The sequence below is a fragment of the Myiozetetes cayanensis genome, unplaced genomic scaffold (genome assembly GCF_022539395.1).
Source record: "Myiozetetes cayanensis isolate MyiCay16 unplaced genomic scaffold, myiCay2020 scf16, whole genome shotgun sequence".
NCBI lineage: Eukaryota > Metazoa > Chordata > Aves > Passeriformes > Tyrannidae > Myiozetetes > Myiozetetes cayanensis.
The window spans coordinates 11,541,571-11,565,440 of record NW_026087270.1 but is presented as its reverse complement, the minus strand read 5'-3'; the positions used below and the strand labels follow the sequence as shown (position 1 = coordinate 11,565,440).

General features: G+C 43.2%; 1 protein-coding gene across 2 annotated transcripts; it reads right to left on the bottom strand.

Annotated features, from left to right (window-relative positions):
• Positions 1–1,130: 1,130 nt before the first annotated feature.
• On the bottom strand, positions 1,131–22,310 carry CA5A (carbonic anhydrase 5A). 2 transcript variants are annotated; one of them, XM_050311732.1, is made up of 7 exons: positions 22,040–22,310; positions 13,967–14,164; positions 10,338–10,456; positions 9,568–9,663; positions 8,597–8,659; positions 6,873–7,028; positions 1,131–5,387 (listed from the first exon to the last, which is right to left on the bottom strand). In XM_050311732.1, exons 1-7 carry the CDS (start codon positions 22,155–22,157, stop codon positions 5,208–5,210), a joined length of 930 nt encoding a protein of 309 aa, XP_050167689.1. In that variant the 5' UTR covers positions 22,158–22,310; the 3' UTR covers positions 1,131–5,207. The 2 variants fall into 2 exon arrangements, with proteins under 2 accessions (XP_050167689.1, XP_050167688.1); XM_050311731.1 differs by lacking the exon at positions 22,040–22,310 and adding an exon at positions 15,157–15,313.
• Positions 22,311–23,870: the final 1,560 nt, after the last annotated feature.

The window sequence follows — 23,870 nt, the reverse complement described above, 5'->3', positions numbered from 1 at the left end:
CAGCTCCACTGAGAAAGAGCTTGGAAGTTTGTTTTCTCTGGTAAATGGAAGTGGTGGCAGCTTCTAGAACCCTTAAAGAGTAAAAATATCAGAGCTGGCCTCACTCTTAACCCGTGCCACTCTTTCTTCATTACAGAATGTGTTGCCTGCCAAACAGCACCACTGGGGAGGCCTTCTACAAAGCATTATCCACTATTATTTTAGGGGAGATTCCTTAACCAGGAATGCTATCTCCTATTTTTCCCATCAAAATAAGTAGAAACTTGTCTGAATTAATTCACCTAAGCAACACCTCTCTCTATGATAGCTAAACTCCAAGCATGGCTCAGCAGTGAGACAGAAATTAATGCTCATTTCAGCTAATTAGCCAATCTTCGTAGAATCACAGCATGGTTTGGGTTGGAAGGGACCTTAAAGATCATCCAGTCCAACCTCCTGCCACGGACAGAGACACCTTCCACTATCCCAGGTTGCTCCAACCCCCATCCAAACTGGACTTGGGCACTTCCAGGGATGGAGCAGCCACAGCTTCTCTGGGCAACCTGTGCCAGGGCCTCCCCACCCTCACAGGGAAGGATTTCTCCCTAACATCTAATCTAAACTTACTTTCTTGTATCAATTTTTAATTGTGGTAAGTAATTTATTTTACTCAAAGATTTTTTTAGGGTTATTTGATCAGATTCTTGTAGCCACAACCACAAACTGGGAATCTCTTGACTTACACCACACATGGGCCCAGTTTTATCACGGCCAATCACACAGCAGAGAAAGGAGCTCAGCTGACAGGCCCAGTTTAATGATCAGTGTCAAATGAAGGAGCTTAGCAAAGATCCTCAAAATCTGGAATCCCCTGGGAGATGGCATGTTGCATCTGGCTGGCTGTAATAAATAATTAGTTACCCTTCCATGAGCACAGCACAGCAACAGAGAGGGCATTGTGCTTTCATTCCCATTCTAACACAGTTCAGCAGAGTCTTTTCAGAGCCTGGAAGTATCACAGCACATCTGACAGCTGATCAGACTCCACTCCTAATGAACTGGGTCATTCCCAAAGAGGAATTGTATTATTTGCTTGACAGAAAATCTAGTTTTTAACATGAAGAGCTTAATTACACAATGAGATCCAGGCACAGGTTTCTCTGGTCCTTTATTGTAGTTGCACACTAATGTAACAGTGTAAAATCCAGCAGCTACAAGGTTCTACACAGCAGCTAAAAACTGAGGGAAAAGGCATTCCCTGTTACAGATGTTGTCTGCTAAGACAGTGATTTCAGTAAATTATGATCAGGCAGATAACAAACATTAAAATAAACAAAATGTAATAACAGCCACAAAAACACAATGAACAAAGAAAACAAAGAAAAAAAGAAAGATGTGCCAAGAAATAACAGATTAAACCAGTCAAAATTAAGGCACAAAGAGACCCTTCCTCCAAAGTACAATTCCAGTCCTCTAAAACCCTGCAGAGATCAAAACAATCTCTGTTTCCAGGGCTTTCAAAGCCAAGGGAGACACTCCTGTCAGCTCTGGGGTCATTCCTGGCAGAAGGCAGCACGAGAGTGGTCAGGGGTACAGGTGGTTTCACCTGAAGTAGGAAAGTTCTGGAATGCAGGAATACAGATCAAACATTCCAATGCCAAAGGGAGTTGTTCCAACCACAAAGTGACCAAGAATGAGATAAGAGCAGCATTTAACAGGAATATTGAAAGGCAGCTGGAAGTCAGGCCAACACAGACACAGGTCTGTGCTCAAAAACCCTCTACTCCCTTTTCAGTCAGTTTTCCCAAAGTTATTTCTATTACAGTCTTTAATTCCTAGTACTCATTGCCACAGGAATGCCTCCCAGGGCACTGCTAAGTTACAAAAGTGACTACTATGCAAGGAAAACTCAAATATGTGCTTTGACCCTTTCATATTGTACCACCCTAAAGAGCCCAAAGGTTCCTCTTTCAAATAAAGTTTAACTTAATTGTGCAAAATCATTACAAATATCAGCTCTTACCCAACAATTAAATTGTTTTTATACACACAAAACAGAGAATTAAGGCAAAAGAATTCTACCCCATCTCCTGTTTTACACACATGTGCAGGCACACAATCATTTCCTTGAAGTCAGCACTCACAAGGCCAATAAAGTCATTTTAACATAGAAGTTAAAATTAAAATAACGCCCAAAATTCCAGTTCTGTCCATTTCCAAACTGAAAATTCCAACAACAATCTGCCCTGCAGCTGAGCTCCTGCCTGCCTTAACCAGCCATGCTAAAACACTACACAGAAGTGCAAGAAACAGCAAAATAACAGAAAACTTACTTTTGTAGCACAGTAAAGTTAATTTTTTCTACATTGACCCTGTTTCCATATATTTGAAGTGATCAGTGCTGAAATTTATTAATTATTATTAATTTTATGGCAGTAAAAACAGATGTGATTTTATCTAATTATGGAGTATAGCTTAGTAACTGTATGACTTGATAATTCACCTATTCTGTAACGATAAATGACAATACTTCAACAAAGCAAATCTCCATGACAACTTGAAGTGGATCACTGGAAAAGGGAACATTCAGCATCCCCTCTGAGGGGTGGTGGTGTGTTAAAAAGAGATTTACACACCCAGGAAGAATATGTGGTTCAGTGGAGCAAAGCTCAGCATGGAGAACTCAGGTGGGTGTGAAGTACCCCAGCATTACAGGGCACCTGAAGGTTAAACATTTACACCCCTGGTGGTTCGCTAAATCTGTATTTTGTATTTCCCAGGAGTAAAAGAAGCTCAGTGGAGCAGAGACACCCAAAAACTCGAGAAAATTACCAAGGTAACTCAAAAACTGAGCAATTGCATGAAGCTTTTTAGAATATACTATGTATGATAAGGATATTACTAATGCAGGTCACCTATAGCCCAGTGCTGCTGAGTCTGCTCTATTTTTAAATAAGGCAACATTAAGATGTCTTTATATTACAATTTTTCTTATTAATAATGAGTAGTACAATATCTGAACCACTGCCATCCTTCTACAGGGTCCTCCTCAGAGAAGTGTTTGCAAGAACAGCACTGAACAAAAACCTCAAACTTCATGACCAGGTCATGTACACTCAGGCAAAAAGTAAAAACATCCTTTTCCTATTGCCAGAACGGTAGATATTCCTTCCAAATTCATTTTGGAACATCTCATTCTCCAGCAAAAATCATCACTGATGAGTTTCTGTATGTCATGGAAAGTCTGTGTGATGATGCCAAAGGCTGTACAGTTCAACTGAATCGTGGAATCATGGACTGGTTTGGATGGGAAGGGACCTTAAAGATCATCCAGTTCCAACCCCCTTCCATGGGCAGGGACACCTTCCACTGGCCCAGGTTGCTCCAAGCCCCATCCAAAGAGAAATGGTACAGTTCAACCACCATGGAAAGGTTCACCCAAGCTGTAAGAGGGCTTGGGAGAAGCAAAGAAACCAAAGAGAGATGTTGCCACCTTGAATTCACTACACAGAAAAAACATCCCACGCTGGGATAGAGGGGAGACTTTCTTACATTTACCACATGCGGTCGCTCCAAAGTTAAGTGGCCACATTCCAAATTGCCAGGGGAGAAAGGCACAACTGTTGCACAGTAACAACAGCCCGAGGTAGAGCTATTAAGGAAGCAAAGGCAGGATCTGGGCACTTAACTGGTTGAACAGGATTATTCCAAAACCTAAAAATCATCGGGGTCACACTGAAAAGTGTTAAAGTGCTTTTAAACCAAACACGTGGACTTTAAAAAATAAAAGTATCAATTCTAAAGCTCTGGATTCAGATTGACAAGCCAGTGTCAAGTTTCCCTTGTGCTGAATCACATCAGCAACGAGAAGCAAATGAGTAAGATCAGTTCCTCGGGAATCAAACACAATCAATCAAGATCACACCACAGTTTACAGACAGACCTGCTCCTCACCAGAAAATCTGACCATCCAGCAGAGCAGAAAGAGCCAGGGAAAAAGGTGCTTGATTGAAAATTAGGTCTAGTAGTAGTAGGATGTGCAGAGGTAGATAATGCTCATGGCAATTGGACCATTGCTCAGGAATAAGACTCTGCAGGTGACCCTCCACAGCAGCTTGGTTTGGTCCCCAAATACACTTCAACCACCACTGGACCTCGTTACCATAAGGTGCTAAAAATACAAACTGGTCCCCAGTTTTCCTGAAGCTGGGTAAGTCTTTTTATAAGAAAATACACCTTTAGCCAAAACTCTGAAGAGAGTGCACTGGTGTTCTGTGAGTCACTGGAATCAAAAACCTTTCTGAGGGCTGCATTTTGTCCTAGCACAGGTTTCAAAAACTGGTTTTGCCCTTTTTTCCCTAAATCCCACTGGGAGGGTCAGCTGGGCCTTATCTAATCTTGCTCTCCTTTGATGTGATCAGTTTTCTGGGATCAATTGGACATTTTCACCTAATTTGCTGCTCTTGCCAGTCCTGAGATACCAGTGAATTCTCCTATGCTCTCTTCTCCTAATACATTATTAACAGAGAAGAGTAAAAGCTGGCAAAGCTAAAAGCTTCTATGTTAAAAGGTTTAAAAAAAGGTCTTCTGGCTTGTGATGTATTCAGAGTGGACATTCTGTGGCCTCCACATTAAATAGGGATCATGCAGCCAACAGAATGGAAAGAGCTTTTATTCTACAAGTCATTTTTGTCCTTCTCCTCTTTTTTCATCCAAGGAAAAAGGAAGAAGGTAAAATGTCTCTGTATATGTGACTAGACAAGCTACTTCTTTTCCAGTTCTCTTCCCACACCTCAAACAATTTCACAAAACCACCTGATCAGTGTTAATACTTTGCACTTCTTCAAACTTCCTCCTTGCTAACAAGTTTTCGGCCAGGATTATTAACTCATGCCAGGCACTGAAAGAGCATTTGAAGAGACACAGAACAATTCAGAAAACAGGCAGAGGAAAAGCTCTCCCACTGGTTATTTTAGCTTCAGCTGTCTTAATAATTCCTTATTGATCCCTGCCTCAAAGCAAGTCAATTTGTTAAGGGTTAAAATTATTTCCTTCTTTAGAAAAGCAAAACTAAAAACCCCCACAGCTTCTCTACTGGAGGTCAGAGGGCACTTAGTGAGACTGCCACTGGCTGGCTGTGAGAGTGCAGGGATACACTGCAGGAAAAGGGGGAAATAATGAAAAATAGCAGTATGTCCATGTGCTGCAGCCTGATGTTGATGGGCCACCTACGGCCTGACCTGCTCAGCGTGGCCCTGGGGCTGTGCCTCAGTGTCCAGGAGGTGCCTGACCTGGAAGGACGAGCGCACGGTTCGGTTCATCAGCGGCTGCAGGGGACGGAAATTGTCCACCATCCTCTTCTCCTCCTCCCCGTCTGAGGTGAAGAGCAGCATCCTAAAGGCCTCCAGCTGAGAAAGAGAAATGTCCACTTTAGTGACTTGGCTCATTGGAGGATTACTGGAGGTTGTGATAAAACAAAGTCATTTATTCTTGGGGGGAAAAATAAAAATCCAAGTTGCTGTTACATTTGTATTCTGAGAAATTTTCAAGAAAATTTCTGGCGCTTCTTTGTCAGCTGCTGGTAAAGGTTATCCCATCATCCCTGTCAATGCAGAAGAGGAATTGTCAGTCACCTGCCACCTTTAGGCAGATTAAATCCCCAGTGTGGCACATCTGAGACAGACCTGATTCCTATTCAGATACTGGAACATGTGTCATCTTGAAATAAACCTGTCCAGCCTTAATTCACACCCTTCCTGACATGCTGTCAGCCAGGAACGAGGGAACCTCAACAAGCAACAATCCAGGTAGTTGTTCTCTCAGTGGTTTATAAGTGGGATTAAGATAAAGTATGCAGCAGATCAGCTTTTAGTGCTCACAAGGACATTCCAGTGTTAAGTCAGTGCCATAGAAGAATGAGAGTACAGAGCCGAGAAAAAGGAAAAATGAGAACAATTTCAATTTAAAAGGAGATTGCTACCCTGTGTCTGCAGTTCTCTGCTCTGTTAACAAACGTCAGTTCTTCCCATCCTGTTCCTTTATGTAAACTAAAACATTAAAATCACATGCAGGTTTATCCCTCAGAGTTGGTGTTTGGTTGGAGCATGACTTTATGGACAAGCTCCATGCAAAATTGTATTAAAAACCCCAAATATCTCTTTTGCCTCATGTCACTGGATTCTCACTTCATTACTAATCAAAGCCTCAAAAAACTGGAAGAATGCACAGATTTTCAGTTCCTTTTAAACCGTGAATAAATGGTAGATTTCTTGGGGCTGTCCATTTTTACTTGCTTTGCAGCAAACTCCCAAGAGTTGTTCTATGCTGTGATGCCCCTCAAAGTCCTCTCCACCTCCTTGAAGAGGCAAAAAAATCCTGAGAATTTCCAACAAACCCCACAATTGTAGCACAATTCCCACGAGTTCACCTTCTGACCACTTTCCTTATCCCTACATCTACTTTCTACCTTTCACAACATGAACAGCACAGGATCAGCCCTTGCAGTGCCTCCAAGATTTCTGTGGCCATCAAGAATATGGACAGAAGCTCAGAGTTCAGAATTTCACAAAAACTTCCCTCCCCAAAAATCATCCTGGTGAGGGGAGCAAAACTACACTCCAACAAATAACCTCAGAAGTGCCTAAAACCTCTGATGTTTTCCAGGGGCAGCTTCCAGCATTGTTTCTCTCTCGAGAAGAGCTGGTGAAGCTGAGGAGAGCTGGGGAAACATCTCGAGTCTTTCAATATTAGCAGCTGTAATGTCAGGATTCCTCCTCAAATCCTGAATCCTCTGTGTATTCCCAGAGAATTGCTGGCAAGCAAGGAGTGCTTCTGTGCATCTTCCCCTCCGTGGCAGCAACAGGGATGATGTGAAAGGTAAACCTGAGCTTTACCTGATCTTCATCAACCTCTATGGGCTTCTTCTTAATGATCCACGTGACAGATTCAGTCAAGGGGGGAGTGGTCAAGGAGCCTGCGTAGGTCCAATAGTCAGGACATGAAGGTAGCAAACAGGAGGGATCAAAGACATCAAACTCGATAACAGTGTCCTAAACACCGAGAAAAAAAATATTTGTAAGGATTGTATTTTGAGGGAAAAAAAAAAGGCAGAAGATTAAAAAAAATCTTAATTGTCAGATTAAATACAGCACGTGTTACGTATGTTATGGGAAATTATGTGCTGTGGATGTTAATAATGATCTACATAAAAATATAATATAAAATCCCATGAATCTGTGGGATTTGAGGCAGCTACTGAGCAGAAAAAATGGAAATTCAATATAAATATTGAAATATATAAATTGACATTTCAGTTGTCCTCACAGGCCATTAGGAATTCAGTGCAGAAGAAACAAGGAGTGTGAAGGAGCATCTGCCTGTGGCTGTGTGGGAGCTGGATGCAAACAGGAAGAAGGAGGAATAAGTGGTGGAGTAACTTCAGGTAGTTCCACCAGAAACACTTAAAAGACTGCAAACAACAGTGTTTTACTGTTCACCACGTGATTTGAGGCAAGAGGGAGAGGACTAAAGTTTTATTTAAATCATATCAAATATTCCCATCTCCAGAACTGCAATCCCACATGTGAGGTATCAGACACCACACAGGAACCTCAGAGCCTGGGATTTCCTACACAAACATTGCTCCTGAGGGATTCCCAGGATATACTGGCAACGCAGGAAAGGAAGATCCCGGTTTTCCCTTCCACTTTATCCATTCCCCACTTAGAATGAGAAACATTACAGTCAAGAATTGTTCAAAAATAGAAGGTTGGAGGAGAGATTCTAGATGGAGGAAGGAGATGAGAATGGGTATTATCTGACCCTCCTCCTCCTCCCCAGGGTGATGTTTGGTCCTTAAATCAGTGATAATGTTGGAAAGGCAACAAAGGTTTTTAAACCTAGTGCTGATGAGTTGCTGGGTGACACCTTTTGGAAATGAGATCCCTTTCTGAGCAGCCCACATGCAGCCTGATGCTTGATACTACCTTTTTTTTTTTTTAAATCTTGACTTTGGTTTCTGTCAAATTCTTACGCTGTAAAACATTATATTCTCATAATGGATGTATGTTCACAGATTTTGTAGGTCTTCTGGCACTGAATTGACCTGTTTGGCGTTTTATTTGTCACTGCACTGCCATAAATATTTGTTTTATTTGAATTTTGAGAAATCCTTCTTGTGAGAAATAGGAGCACAGTGACTTCATCTGGATGTGCTTACAAGTTACAGTTGCCCATGTGTATTTTTTGTGTGTACTTTGAAAAGGGAACGGGTCCGGAGGAGTAGGAGCTGCTCCTGAGCACTATCAGAGATACAGCACTCCCTCTCCTGGCAGGAGCCAGGAATGAACTAGGAAGAGAATCCCATTCCCGTAGCAGAAAACTTAGTGTTTATAAAAAAGCAAATAATTTCCTCCTCCAAGACCAGACAAAAATCAAAAAGCCTCAACTCCCCAGTAAATAAACCACCACTTCAAGCACGAAACAAGAGCGTGCCCTTCTAAGTGGATCCGATCTCAAGAGACTCATTTCCTCAAGAGGTTTTGAAAGCTTCAAGTGCACAACTGCTCCTTAAAAATTCCCCACCCACCTCCAGTGGGACCACTTCAAAGTGACTGACCTTGTGTTTCACTGCTGGCAGGGCATCCACCAGGGTCTGCAGCCCCTCGTGCCGTGCTCCCAGCTGCAGGGGACAGGGAGGAGGTGGGCAATCATTAAGATGATGTTCTGCTTACCTATCTTAATATACGTTTTTTGGAAAACAATAATCACAGAATGTTTAGTGTTGGAAGGGACCTCTGGAGATCACCCAGTCCAACCCCCCTGCCAAGGCAGGGTCACCCAGAGCAGGTGACACAGGGACACGTCCAGGTGGGTTTGGAATGTCTCCAGAGAGGGAGGCTCCACACCCTCCCTGGGCAGCTGTTCAGTGCTCTGCCACCTCCATGGAAAGTTCTTCCTTATGTTAAGGTGAAAATTCTGGTGGTTTAGCTTGTGGACATTGCTCCTTGTCCTGTCACTGGGCACCACTGAGAAAAGCCTGGGACCATCCTGACACACCCTGGAGATAATTTCTATGGATTGATGAGATCCCCTCTCAGTCTCCTCTTCTCTAGACTAACCAGGCCCAGCTGCCCCAGTTTCTCCCCATCAGAGAGATGCTCCAGACCTCTCATCATCTTCGTGGCCTCTGCAGGACCCTCTCTAGCAGCTTCTTATCTTTCTTGAACTGTGGAGCCCAGAACTGGACACAACACTCCACGTGTGCCTCGCTAGGGCTCAGTAGAGGAGCAGGATCCCCTCCCTGAGCTGCTGACCACACTCTTCCCAGTGCAGTCCAGGATCCATCCCACTGGCCCTCCTGGCCCTTGCACACACTGCTGGCTCATGGTCAGCTTGTCACCCACCAGGACCAGGTTCCTCTCAGCAGAGCTGCTCTCCAGGAGGTCAGTCCCCAACCTGTGCTGGCACTTGGGGTTATTCCTCCCCAGGAGCAGGACCCTGCCTGTGCTGCATCCTGATGTATTTTGCCCTGATTTGGTTTTTAACAGAATGCAAACAAAAAGACAGCACTACAGCTTATGAAATTACCTTTAAAAACACTCCAATAACAGCCAGGCCATTCCCTTCCATCACAGCTTCCTCAAAAGTGGGGTACTCCACAGCATTCCAGTGCACCAGGTGCAACTGAAACAGAAATGTGAGAAATCAGCACTTGCACAGAGCACAGAAAAGAAACCTCACTTTTGATCTTGCCTAGATTTGGTCCTTGGCAATTTGAGACACTGCAATGAGCTGCCTCAGAAACCACACCACAAAAATGAGGAACAAAGTGTTATTAGAAAATGGCCCTTCCCTTTTCATTTTTTTTGCCTTAAACAATAGGCAAAGAGCCATATATGAAAGGGATTTAGTCTGTGGGAGAAATGCTAGTTAAAGGAACAAAAAAAGCTTACTATTCCTGGAACTGGAGGGATTGTCCCTCTCTTAACAGGAAGAACAGAGCACACTGTCCTGTTTTTCCCCATCGACTCCATCCTTTTTGTTGACTCTTTCTTCTTAGCAGTCACTTAAGCACAAAAGTTTTGCTATTTTAATAACTGCTTAGGAGTTGCAAACAGACAATAAGGTGATGATAACCACCATATTGCCAGAGAACTCTGCTGTACATCATTCTAATAATTAAAGAAATGCCAAAAAAATAACTGGAATAAACTTTTGAACAGTAGCCAAGGCTCTGGGGTCACACCCACAAGACAATTGACTTACAGCTGTGGCTGGGAGAATTAAATAATCCAATTTCTCTTTAAACATTTACACCTGAGACAAGTGTTTGCATTGTTCAGCATTTTATCTCATACCTCTGCTGGGTAAAATTTACTGTCAATTGTGTGCTCTGAGCCCCAGTCATTTATAGCTCCCCAGTGGAAGTGGAACTGCTTTAGCCTGTACTGGTTTTCCAGGGGACCTCCAACGATTACTAAAAAACACAACAAGACACACATATTAATAAACATGACTCAGAATTGGCCAGATAAGGAAATCCTTGACAAAAATTTGCCCAGAAAAAAAAAAAATCAAGTAGAGTAACTATTTACACTGAAACAGTGACCTACTGCTTGGCTGCAGCAATGACACATGTACTAAATGACATCCCAGCAAAGCCTCAATAGCTGTGAAAAAATATTGATATTTTTGTGACAATCAAGGCTTCAAAAATCAGATTTTGCCAGAAAAATCAGTATATGGTGTCACATGTTCAATTCTCCTCCAAGCTACAAAACTCCAAACATACTATTCTGCTTCAACACACCTTTCAGACTGCAGAACCAAAGGGAAAAGATTTCCTGCACAGCCAAAAATATGCAAATATTGTGCCTACAAACTATTCAAGCTACACTTCAGGAAGTGTCTAAACTTGCCCCAGGCAAGACTCTGAGTTCTGGAAGCTTTAATGCACTTTATAGCCATTAATAAAGGCAAACCTTCAGTCTGCTCTCCTGATTTCAGAAGGCCTCACCCCATTTTGCAAAGATATGAATGAAAAAGTCTACGCTCAGCTTTGTGGTTTTACTCATTTCCTCCTAATTGAACCAGGAATGTCCTGCAAATTCATCTCGCTCGTTATTGTATCAGAGCATCTGGTAAATGAGGAACCATAATTACTGCCACAGGGCTAATAACACACATAGAATCAGAGAATCATTTGGGGTGGAAAGAGTTTCAAGATCATGAGTCCAACTGTTCTCCCAGCACTGCCAAGCTCCCCACTAAACCAGCAGCACCTGCTGATTTTCACTTCACTGCAGGACACGGTGAAGTTTTATAGCAAACCATGGTCTAAAGTACCTAATCCCAACACTGCTTTTGAAAATAAGTTAATCACTTTCATGCTAAGGAGAAAACAATGAGAGGCATTAAGAGCTTTTCACGTCTTATTTTTTCCCCCTGAAAGCCAGCCAGCAGGTTTGGAATTCTAACTGGACAGGCCTGGTTGTGGTAAAGGAGGAAGCTAAAACAGGGATGAAAACTGGCATTTAATTCATTTCATCCACTGCTGCTGAGCTCTGAGAATGAATGCAAGACTGACCATCACTGAGAAATCATGATGCCCCACCCCTGCAAGTGTTCAAGGCCAGGTTGGATGGAGCTTGGTCTAGTGGAAGGTATCCCTGGCCATGGCAGGGGGTGGAACGAGATGGGATTTAAGGTCCCTTCCAACCCAAACCATTCTGTGACTCTGTGATGCAGAAAGGGTGGGATGAAGAAGTGCCAAATCCTTCCCAATTAAAGTGTCTGTGCTCTAACATGAACCTTTCCTGACCACGTGATGATGCAAACCCACAAGTGACTAAATTTGTGTTAATAGTCACATTCACTTAAATATTTGCCTCAAAAGTAACTTTAGGCACAGATACACAGATATAGAGACTCAGGTTCCTATAGAGTGGACACCAGAAAGTGACAGGAAACAAATACAGTCCCTTTACAAACATTTCCTCTCAAATTACAATCTGGATAACTCAAAACAAACCAGAAGTTTAAAGGAACTCGAACAACAACCAGGGGAAAGAATCACACCAGCTTTTTATTGCAGCCCTGGTTCTGTTTCAGCCTCATTTCCTGATGGTATCACACACAGACAGGACCACGTGCTGCACCTACCTTCCCCTCACCCTCTTCCTCCTCCTGCTCTGCTCACCAGCAGCACTACCTTCAGCTTTAGCCCAACTCTTGTTCTGCCTCATCTCAGGATTCGGGAATTTCTGTCTATCCTGGGTGTACATTTCATTTTGTCTTTTCCATCTTCTGTTTCAACTGTGTTGCCTTTGTTTATTCACAAGCTTTCTTCTCTGGATTTCTAGTCTTGTTAGACAGAAGCTGGCAGAAAGAAAAATCAGAAATGGCAAGAATAAAGAGAGAAAGGTGGAGGAGAGAGACAGGCAATTGAAAACCAGGGGGTTATACAGCAACATCTCACTATCTGGTGTTTCTCTATCGTTTTGGAACCTGTCACTGATTGTTTAATGCCATCCCACCCCTTCATGGACTTGAATTCATTTGAGGAAGATGAGGATTATGAAAAGGCAATTCCTCTCTGTTATATCAATTCTCGCAGGAAAAAAACCCCAAAACTTTGTTATCCACCAAACACTTTTAAAGGATCATATCCCTCAACAGATAGCAGGGTGTGGCTGCATAAAGCAAAAAGCTGTTAAATTAAAAGCAAACCTAATCTAAAGTTAGTAAGTTAAAATCATTGATGAGCTGACAAGTGAAGTCTCTCCCCTAATGCCACCTCGATTATGCAACAGCAGCTTGTGCTACAGAAACAGAAGGGCAGGACTTGGCTTCTCCATTAGATATAACAGCTCTCAAATAAGGGCAAGAATATTCCCTCTTGGAAACTGATATTCCAAGTGAAGAGCTGGAAACAATAAAAACAAAAGAAGCCTCAAACGTCACACCAGCTCCCTGCATTCCACCACCACCGTTTTTGCTGCATTATCAGCCTCTTTCCAAACATTGATCAAAAATACTGGCACTGTGAACACACAATATTTGTTGCTGAAAGCTCCCTTCCCAAGAGCACTGCTAAATCCCTCAGGAAGCTGTGGGATCTCTCACAGTGAGCAGTCACCTTAAACATAAATGACTCTGATCCAACAGGTTCAAGCTTGCTCAGGGTCTCCCAACTGCTCCCTCCAGGACAAGCTGAGTAATCCTGTGCTCAGTTCTCCTGTCTTATGAAATATCCTCACATGTACCTGCAATATCCTTTGGTAAAGGCAACTTGTAAAAGGAACAAAAAAATCTGGAACTTGGGAGCGGTATCTTGATTTTAACTCCCTTGCCCCTCCTGAGCATTTAGAAAGACTGAGCTGCTCAAGTCAGAGACTTATTCCCATGAAATCGCTGGAACACGTGACTGGATTTTCCATGCACGACTCCTCTTGCCCTAAAACAACAGGGACACACACACACCTGCTCCCTGGGCAGCAGCTCAGTATTGTTTAACTCCCCAAAAGCCCGTGGAGATAAGCAAGTGTGCTTTCCAACTGCAAGTAATTTGGCAGCTGATTATTTCAAATGCATTAAATATAACTGTTAACACCACAAAAAAGATAAGTGGCAGATTAGTTCAATAAAGTGCAATGATGGAATCTGATTTAAAAGAGGTAAACACACATATATATGACTGAAGATTGACTCATGTAGGCAAAGCTGTGACCTAAAAGACAAGGCATTGAGGCTCGTGCAACAGGAATAAGTTTCAACACACAACAGGGGATTTGTGCAACATAATAAAAATGAAGCCTATATAGACTTTCTTCATTCCAATTCCCACCACTACAAATCCATGTTTAGCTACAGCATTTTTTACTGTAGATTCATTTTCAACACTTGTCCTGAGATTTACATCACACAACATTTTCTCCTCTCTAAGCACTAACGAGACATTAAATGGATTTTTCTGGGGTTTGCTTACTTGATCTATCCGTAGAATCATCAAACTCAACGAGGAATGAATATCCGTTGTTCCAGATGTGAAGACACGTCGTTGGGTCGTAGCTGATTTTCAGAGGCTTCAGAAAGGGATCATAAACACTGTCTCTCCACTGGATGTTGATGGGAGACTGTCGGGTGCCTCCGGGAATTGTCAGCGGGCTCTGCCAAAGTGGATGCACTGGAAGACGATGAGGAGAGTCAGGCTGTGATGCACGATACAGAGCTAAACACTTCAGAACTTTTTGGCAAGGGAAAGCGCTTTGTCACCAAAGGCTAATTCGAGTCAGCTGATGAGCAGGAAAGTAAAACAAAAATATTACATTCCAGCTGCATGACTCCAAACCACAAAGGCAAGCGCAGTAATTTGACAGTGTCAATACCTTTCTGCACTTGGAAAATGCTCTTCAAAGAAATTCTCTCCCCTTATATCCCAGAAAAAAAGCATTTTTTTTCCTTTTATTGCCAGTTGATTTTAAGGTGGCTCCTGTTTTGCAGCTTTGCCAGAGCCTCAGCACCCCATTTCAGCTTTCCTTGGACACCAGTACCATCAGCTGACCCGGTATTGCACTGGACACAGGATAACTGGGTAAAAGCACAGATGGAGTTTCTACAGGAGTTTGTTCTGTTTAAAACCACACCTGAGATCTGTGTGGATGGGGAGCACTTGTTCACCTGCTGTCCCTGCAGACAGGTTTTTGTACCCTGTGCATCCACTGAACCCGAAAACATTACAGTCTACTTACTTCATTAGATACAAATTAAATCTTTTAACGAACCAATCACATGACGGGTTGCCAAACAACCTTCTCCCTCGGTTTCCCAGCGAGGAGCAAACTTTATCGGGCTACATAAGGTCACCTGCCGCAGGTAAGGCGGCGCAAAACACCCTCTATATTCACAACACAGTCAGCTCCTGGCGTCTCAGCCGAGGAAGTCGGGGACAAAGCCCGGCTGAACTCGGCGTCCCTGCCGCTCCCACACGAAGTTTGGAAGCGGCGGGGGCTGGAAGCGATGGGAGGACAGGGCAGCGAGGGGAGGGGAGAGCTGGGAGGGCAGCGGGGAGAGCTCGGGGCAGCGCCCTGCCTTCCTGGGGCGCCGGGAGCCGCCCGCCCGGAGGGGAGAGCGCAGCCCCGGCCCGAGGCAGCTGTCGCGGGGGTCGCTGGCACTCACGGGCGTCTCGCAGGCGGTAGGAGCAGCAGGCGCCCAGGCTGCAGCGGCGGGTGCCCCGCCGGGAAGAGGAGGAGGCGGCGGCGGCCGCCCAAGCGCGGCGGAGCAGCGGCAGCATCGCCGGGGCCATCGCGGAGCCGCCACCGCCCAGCGCGGCCCGGCCCGGCCCGGCCCGGCGCGGCCCCTTCCGGCACGGCCCCCCCGCCGCCATCGCCCCCCCGGCCGCCATGGCACCCGCCTGAGGCGGGGAGGGCGGCCCGGCCCGCTGCGCTTCCCCAGGGGCGGGCCGAGAGTCACAGCGATAGAGAAGCCACAGCAGGTCCCTTGCTGGGTGTGCCGATGCCCGTGGGCAGGCTCGTCCCTGTGCCTCACAGCAAAAGTGTGTCCCACCACACCAGAAGAGTGTTTCTTCTTTCGCACCGACTGCATCCCCACACAGCAAAACTGTATCCTCTCGCACCAAGAGTGTTTATTCCCTCACACTGACACTTACTCCTTCACAGTAAGTCTGTCCCTTCACACCAAAATTGCACGCCCTTACACCGAAATAGTATTTATTCCCTCACACCAAAACTGGTTCTTTGGCACCAAGTCTGTCTCCTCACACCAAGTGTTCCATCGTACCAAAAGTGTGTCCCCTCCCACCAAGAGAATCCCCATCACCCACAGAGATGGGTGGCACAGCAATGTCCCTGCCCCAAAGTGTACATAGGAAACTTAGGAAAAGTTAACATTATGGTCACTTTCCTTGGCTGTCCCAAAGGCAGGAGGCCAAACCAGTCCCACCCTGGATGGTAAAAGGGGTCAACTCAACTCATATTCACTTGGCACTGCTTGAGGCAGTGAAACCTTGGTGAAACTGGTTAAAACCTTGGTCACTCCTCACACCTTTTCTCTTATCCACCTGCCAGTGAGGAACACACCATAAAGAAAAGCCTGGAGGAAGCTGAAAGTGTCAGTGAAAGAAGCGATAAAGTGTTCTCATTCTTGCCAGTTCTCTTGGGCAGCCAAGAGCAGAACACCTCCCTCAGCATCCGGCCTTCATCTTACCACCTGTTTTGAATCTTATTTCATAGTTACTCCCTTGAATTCATTTATCTTTTAGGGATGTTTTTCTTTTGTTAGCATGAGTACTTTTGAATTTTCATGAGGAACCTGACGTAGGATTGACAGTGTTTTACTGAAGAGGAGACAGGACTAGATACTCAACTAGAGACTCCCAAGAAGTGTTTGCTCTGGTTTACAATATCATGTAAGAAGTTTTCATTGCATTCACAGTTTAAAGTACTCCTGAGTTGAGTAAGAGGAGGTTGAAATCTGGTGAGTTATTTGCTTTGAGTGGCTGTACAATCAGAAAACAGATCATCAGGAGGTGTACAAACAGCTTCTGCTCTTAGGATGTTAAGCTGTGTTTAGATTTCATTTCGCTTCCTCCCTGCCAAGACACACCTTCTTTAAAGCACAGTCTTTCTTGCGTAGTGGGGTTCAAGTGCAGCAAAATGGATTCTCGATTTGAATCTCAGGAGGCTAATTTAGTATTCTCATATAGAGCTCCCTGTAACTTAAAAAGAAGAGATAGGTACTCGAAAAATTGAAAAGACTCACTGCCCATAAACATTGTGATTCAGTCAGGATTAAAAACAGTTTAACATCGTATTGATCATGGTTAGGCAATTATTTAGCACAGGTCAGACGTGTCTGCTGCTGAAACGTCTGATGATCAGCAGGTACCTCCTGGTCATCAGGACAGCCCAGATGAGCTTCAGCTTAATCACAGCTCAGACAAAGCTTCAGATATTTCATATTCAGCATAAACTGCTTTACACTGTGGCATTAAGAAGACCCAACTCCATGAAGATTTTTAAGGGGTTGATCCTGCAAGGTTTAAGTTGACTGCAGAGTTCCTAAGCTGGACAGAATGAGTCACTTCTTGTGGGCTGAAGAGCAAAACCAAAGGGAAGTTCTTACAGCACAGGCTTTCAGAAACAATGGGCTGTTTCAGTGCAAAACTAAAGAGAAATAACTTACACCTGCAATACTTTTGTTCCCCTTCTGAATCATTTGCAGAGTCTCCATCCAGTTTTTCTGTGCACATGCTATGAGAATAAATGTCAGTAAAACTCCAGCATTTAATTAAAAAAACCTCTTTTCTTCTCTCAGGGGTGAAAGAAAAACCCTTCCAAATGCTCAGTGGCAATGAGATGGTTTTGGAACCCACAGATAGAAAGACAAAAACTACCTGTGCAAGAGGAAACATAAGCCCTCAACTTTGTTCTGAGCACTAAGGCAATGTGGCCAAATTCTTCTTTTCTGGACTATTCCAGAAACAGCTTTCCCTTGGCCATGCTCTGGTTAGAGATGGTGAATTGTGCAGGGGAGACAGCTAAAGCTGGAGAGAACAGCAGCCAGAATCACAATATCTCTGTTGTTCTCCTGTTTTCCCCAAATCGTTACATTTCTGGGCCAGCTGAGAGGTTTTCAGCTCCTTTCTCTCTTGTTCCTGATCTCAGAATGGTTTCCACAACCAGAAATCTGGCAATTGGCCCAAGGGAGGAGCTCAAGTGATGCAGGATCTGTGTGGAAGAAGAACTAGAAACCTCATCTACAGATCTGTTTTCAAAGTCTAAAGTTATCTAAAGAAAAGGTGGAGATTACGAATGAAGTGAGCAGTTTGCAGCCCTTGCTCACTGAGAAAGGGTCTGTCTGTTGTTACACACATATCTCTGTTATTGTCAGAGCAGTTAGATTTTGTCATATAAAAAGCATGAGCAAGATGTGAATCACCTGTGAAGAGAGATCTGCCACAAACAGACCTAATCTGTGCTTGTTTTAGTCGATTTTTGAGCCTCCCAGACAGATACGGTGATGTTCCATTTAATTTTATAGTATTTGGAAGCTTCTTACATTTGCATTGTGGGTTTTTTTCCTGCATTTCCCAGCTGAAGTGGATGTATAGAGCCATCCAAATAGTCCCAATCTTTGGAATTATTTTCTATTATTAACAATTACTCCAAAACCGCAATTAAAAAGTCCATTTAGCACTGATACAAGTATCAAAATCTTCAGGCTGGGAGTCAAAATCCAGATGAAAATACAGGTTGTATTAATGAATTATTATAATTCATAACACAGTTTCCAAGCAAATATTTTGAAGGCCACAGTTCTGTGGTAAAAACCCAAAATAAATGTTAGTCAAATGAAAGGATTTACTGCCAATTTACACTGTTGTAAACTTGATCTAAAGAGACAGAACATTTTTTCAAGGCTTCAGTGTTAAATTCCATTTAAGCATCCTGGGGAGAAGATCTCACATATGTGTTGGAAAATGAGGGGTAAGATGACTCAGCTCCAGTGGAGTTCAGTCTTTATGGTTTTAATCTTTTAAAAAGAAAGAGGAAAAGACCTGTGGAATCAAATCCTTTGATTTGTTTATACAGGGATTTTCAAACAAGCTTCCTCCAGCTCCAAGATAAAACAGGGAGGACAACAGGGTGGGAAGAGCTGAGAAACGCCACCCAGGGGAAGGAAATAAGGCTTTGTCCTAAGTGAGAAAATAAACTATACTTATTCTTGAAACTCGATAAAGAACCATTTTAAACTTTAAAAAACTCTGCTTCAGCCACTCGGGTTGAATACTGCCAAGGAAATCCAGGAGAGATTGATTTCTTTGAAAGTTATTTTGGTATGAATGAAGATTTTGGGGGATAACAGCGATGGTTGGCCGAGGTCCATCGTGACAAGGTGTTGAAATTCTGTTGAATTGGTGTCAGATGGGGCCGGTGATTCGGGCCAGTTTATTGATAAACAGCCCAGTGGTTTTTATCAAAGGGATGGAGCTGACAGGGGGCCCTGAGCTCCCCGGGAAAGCAGCACAGATTGTGAAATGCTGAGCTTTTCTCTGCTTCCAGAATGTTTGGCTGAGATAGGAGCTGGATGAGGAGGCAGAGGCTGAGGCTAAATCCAGATAAGGAGGAGGTAATTCCACTTGGCAAGGTAAAGCAAACAGAGGCTTTATCTTCCTCTGTATAAAAACATTTGCTAAAATTATGCATGCAGGCTTAGGAACTCGGCGTGGAAGGGGCTTGGGAGATATCTCCTGGACAATTTGGGGAGTCCCTGCAGTTGTTTGTGCAGTCCTGGAGATGGCACACCTGGACTGGGTGGCACTGTTGGACTTCCACAATTCGTAAAAATTAAAACTTGAAAGATTCTGCTTTTCTTGTAACTACTTCTAAAAGGGTGAGAAAGGAGAAAGCCATTCAGGTCTGCTCTGGCAATAATTACTGGGCGTAAGGGTTAAAATAGTCCAATTCTTGATTTAAATTTCTTTTTTTAAAGTTAAAAATAAATTCATAGGCTTAAAATCCCCATGGAGAGCTTTTCCAGCAACTATTGTAATAAAATAATGTCTGAAAGCAGCACTTCCATGTGTAGTCACAAGACACCCCAGAGCTTAGCACAGACATCCACTGTGGGCCTCCACATCACTAGGAATTGTTACATACATGCCACGATCCTCAGCAGTGTTTTGATAGTTCTTTCCCAGAGAAGTGCAGGAAAAGAAGCCAAAAAAGGCTCTAAAAAGTATCAGCCTTCGAGTTGTTTAACCCTTGTCTGAGTTAACTGTGAGTGACCCCCAGGCTTGTCTTACTCAGAGCTCCTGTCTACCCCCTGCCTGCCAAAACCAGCCATTCCAAAGAGAATGTTTTCCTAAATCAGTTTGTTTTGGCATTTCCTGCACGAATGGCACGGAGTGGAGAGAGATTTAAGTAATAAATATTGTCATTCTTTAATAAAAAAGAGGAATGTGAGTGAAAATAGACACCAATTGTAGTTATTTATTTGGTGGTCTTTTGACAGAGCAGCGTGGGATGATCCCTTCCTGGAATGGGATGTTTTCTTGTGGATAGTCATAAAATAATTCCTTTCTCCATTCCATGTGGAAATCTAGAGAGCTCAGTTTTTCTCCAGTTTAACTTCTTGCCCCACTGAACAGTTGCAGATAATTTTCCTACAGTGACACCTTCTCTGACTAAACAGAAAGGGAACACTTCACACTAATAAATTCCATTCCTAAAGTTCGTAGCTCTATAGGCCATAAAATTTTGTGGGATGTTTAACACTGAACAAGCAGAAGAATTGGGATTGCATAGAGGGATCCTGTGCTGCCTCTTCATGAATTCCATTACTTTTTAATGATTTATGTTGTCTGTGACTCCACGTTGGAAGTTGCTGGACTCATAATAAATAAATATTCACTTGCAATCTCTTAGTTTGTGTCTTCAAATATAAAAACAGTGAATAAATTATTAAAATTAATAAAGATTCAGAATAATGACTTTCCAACCACAGTTCCAGGGGTTTCTCTGGATTTCCCCTCTGGAGCAGTAACTGCTGTCACCATGAGTAGTTTGTGGGAGCCCAGCATTGCACTGTATGGCACAGGTTTGGGTTTTAAATCTCTCTTGAATTGAGAAAGTTTATCACAAACTGGAGAGAAAGGAGCAATATGGACAGTGCTTGTTAATATATCCCCTCATGTGCACCCACCCATCTGGGCAGTGGGTTATACAGACTAATTAACACATCTAATTAATTAGAGTTCAGCAGAAAAGCTACTATTACATGCACCTCATTAATACTAATTTGTTGGAAAAGCTATTATTTTATGAGGCTGAATCATTGTTTTTCTAAACTTTAGTGCTTTTCTTGGAATAGAAGAATGTCTTTTTCCTTACTTTAATGGGAAAAATGAAGTTTCTGAGCCTGCTTGTCAAGACAAAATTGGTAGGGAAGGAAGTTTAAGAGACCTTTGAGCTGTGCTAAGAAAGTTCTGCACAGGTCAGAAAAGAAGAAAGCACTGTCATGGATACAGGTGGGATAATTTCCATTTTACATTTGGAATTAGGCTCTTTCTTGTGGTTGTTCCACTGGTGAAACAATTCAATGCTAATTTTGCTTCTAGGATTAGGTATCTTCTACAGATTTAAAAATCACCTTTTAAAAATGCATTTACAAGTACAGAGCTATTAAACATTGTAACTACTGAATATTTCTTGTGGCTTTCAATAGAAACAAAGCTGTGTGCCACAAAATCATCTGTTTTCTCATCAGTTGGGTAAATATAAAATTTAATGTTTGGTAACTGGAAAAGAAGGGAATCACACCTCAGTATTCAAGGAGGGATCTGGCTGTTCTTTGGGAAAAGTAAAACTGAATACATTTAAAGAGGAAAAAATAGAAAAGAAAAGGATTTTCTAGAGGGAAAAAATGACTCTTGACTATTCTCCAGCTGACATGATCTCTGTAGACACACAATCTCTGGTGGCCTCATCTTATCTATAGGCAAGTTACTCGGTATTTTAAATAACTAAATCTTTAACATCTTCCAGTAGTATCCTGCATCTCACAGTGATTTATTGTATTTTTGTACAGCACATTTGGAAAGGCTTTGGTTTGTACTGGGCCTCATTTTCAAGACTAAACACTGTGGTGTCTATGAAATTCAAAATCAGACTTGACTTGTGCAAAATGTGTTTTGAATTACACTTATTCCCATGCAACCACTCAAACGTTGCAGGACCAAATTAAAAAGTAGTGATTGTGTATTGTTTCTTCATCGTAGTCACAAGTGAAAAACCCAAACAATCTGGTAGCACTGACACAGCAGGAATAGAGAACGTTTTAACCCTGCAATTCCATAAGGTACTTCCATCTCTAGTTCCTCTCACTCCTTTTTCTTTCATCCGTCAGTCCCATTCTCAGATTCCCCCTTTTGATTACCTAACAAATAAGAACAACACTTAACTACACCGGTTCTCTTCCTACCTCAGCATCTCCGTTAGGCAAATATCCAATATTTTTGGGTAAAATGAAATGCACTTACAGGCAGCATTCCTGTTTTTCCTGGAGCAGGCAGCCAGGCTGCAGGGCCGTGCTGGGCTCCGGAGGCTTTTCAGCTGCTGGTAGAGATGCCTCAGGGCATTTGCCTTCACACCATTCATTGCCACCACCGGGGCACTTAAAATCTTCACTTCCTCACTCAGAGGAGTTTTCCAGGCTCGATGGACCTATCAACACAAAGAGGAAAAAATTCCTATGGATACAGAGCTCTGAGATAACTGAGGGGTCGCCAGGCTTATTTCTGAAAATATTGGAGAGCACCCTTTGCTGGTTCAGAGGCAGAGCCAACCAAGTGGTTAATTTTCAACTTGTCTCTGAACTGTCTTCTTCATTGGCTCTGCTTCTGCTCAGAGGGGCCCGACTGGTTGATGATTATTCTACACGTGTTTTCCAGGTTTTTCCCCCTCATCTGGCTCAGAAAACAGCGTTGCAGAAAGCCCCTCTCTGGCATGCAAGGAGAAGTTCCTTATCAGGACTTCAGGCTACACGCTTTGAAATTGAATAGTTGTGTGTTTGAATGCTGATAGCCAGGAATTGCTATCAGGAACAGCTGGAATGCTGAGGGGTGGGGACTGCTCAAGCTGAGGAATTTCCAGAAATCCGGGAGATGTACAAAGCTTGCTGATGGCAACAGGGAGAGGAGCGTTTTAGCTCTGGGCAGCATCACTGCAGCCTCGAGGTGAGGAATTTAAGAACAAACTTAACAACAGATTTTGTTAAGAACAAAAAATATCCCCTAATTTTGTACGGACTAGGAACAAGCATAAGGAACCCAATTACTCCCCTGCTCACACACCACTTGGAACCAGGTGAAGTGTTTGTTTCTCCAGTGGGGAGAACAGATGGAGATGTTTCCCTGACCCACCTTTCTTAGAGATGAAAGCAAGAAGATCGTTACTGTCATTCCTATTTCCACCTGCAATTCCAGTAACTTTGCTGACTTACATGGAAGATGTGTATGAAAATCTCACCCTTGCATTTTCTTTGGGATGTTTGCTCTCCCTTCCACGGCCAAAATCCCTGTCAATGGCACAGATACTTCCTCTAAAGATTTCCCAATGTTACAGATTATTACAGGCCAAATGAGAATGAAAATGGGGAGCCACTGAAGGTGGAGTTGTCCTTCCCAAGGGCAGAAAAGCAGGGATACAAGGATGACCCCACACAGCAGAGCCAAAGTTCCCCTGGCAGTGACAAACCAGGTCCAAAGTCCAACCAGGGAGCCCAGACAAGAGCAAAAGGTGACAGGGCCAAAGACAAGGAGCAACAAGGGTGCAAAGTCCTTCCTAAGGAGAAGGAGAAAGACAAACCTGAAGACAAGTAACCCAACAGCAGAGCTGAGGGGCCCAGCCTCAAGCTCAGGTTTAAATGGGCTCCTGGCCTGTGGAGGTGGATGGAGGCTGCAGGTGAGGCTTGGCAGGACCATTAAAACTTGGTGGTGGTTTCAGGGTCATGACAGAGCAAAAGGATTGTGGGGCCCTTAATAATGAATTCCCTTGTCAAAATTTGCAACACCCATGTGATTGTTTTCTTTCATTAAATGCACAGGTGGGTATATTTTGAAAGCTACAGAACCTATCAATGACAGAGCAAGAAGAAATGATAAATGATCAGACTATGAAAATTAACTTTCTGCTATTAAAAATTTGCCAATAAACCCAACTCCTTCCTTAAATCATAAAATTACCTATGAAATTACCTGTTTGTTTGTTTGTTTGTTTTTTTGGGGGTTGTATCTGGTTTTCTGTTTGTTTGTTTAACAAACTTGTTTTGAATTAGAAACTGCTTGGTGATGTTTTCATTGCCTGTCATCT

Excerpts from the sequence above, each read along its gene's own strand:
- CA5A (XM_050311731.1), bottom strand. The coding sequence starts at position 15,283 with ATGGCCCCGGCGATGCTGCCGCTGCTCCGCCGCGCTTGGGCGGCCGCC. Across the intron at positions 10,457-13,966 it reads TGATTCTACGGATAGATCAA|TAATCGTTGGAGGTCCCCTG; the intron begins GTAAGCAAACCC and ends TGTGTTTTTTAG. Across the intron at positions 7,029-8,596 it reads TGCCAGCAGTGAAACACAAG|GACACTGTTATCGAGTTTGA; the intron begins GTCAGTCACTTT and ends CTCGGTGTTTAG.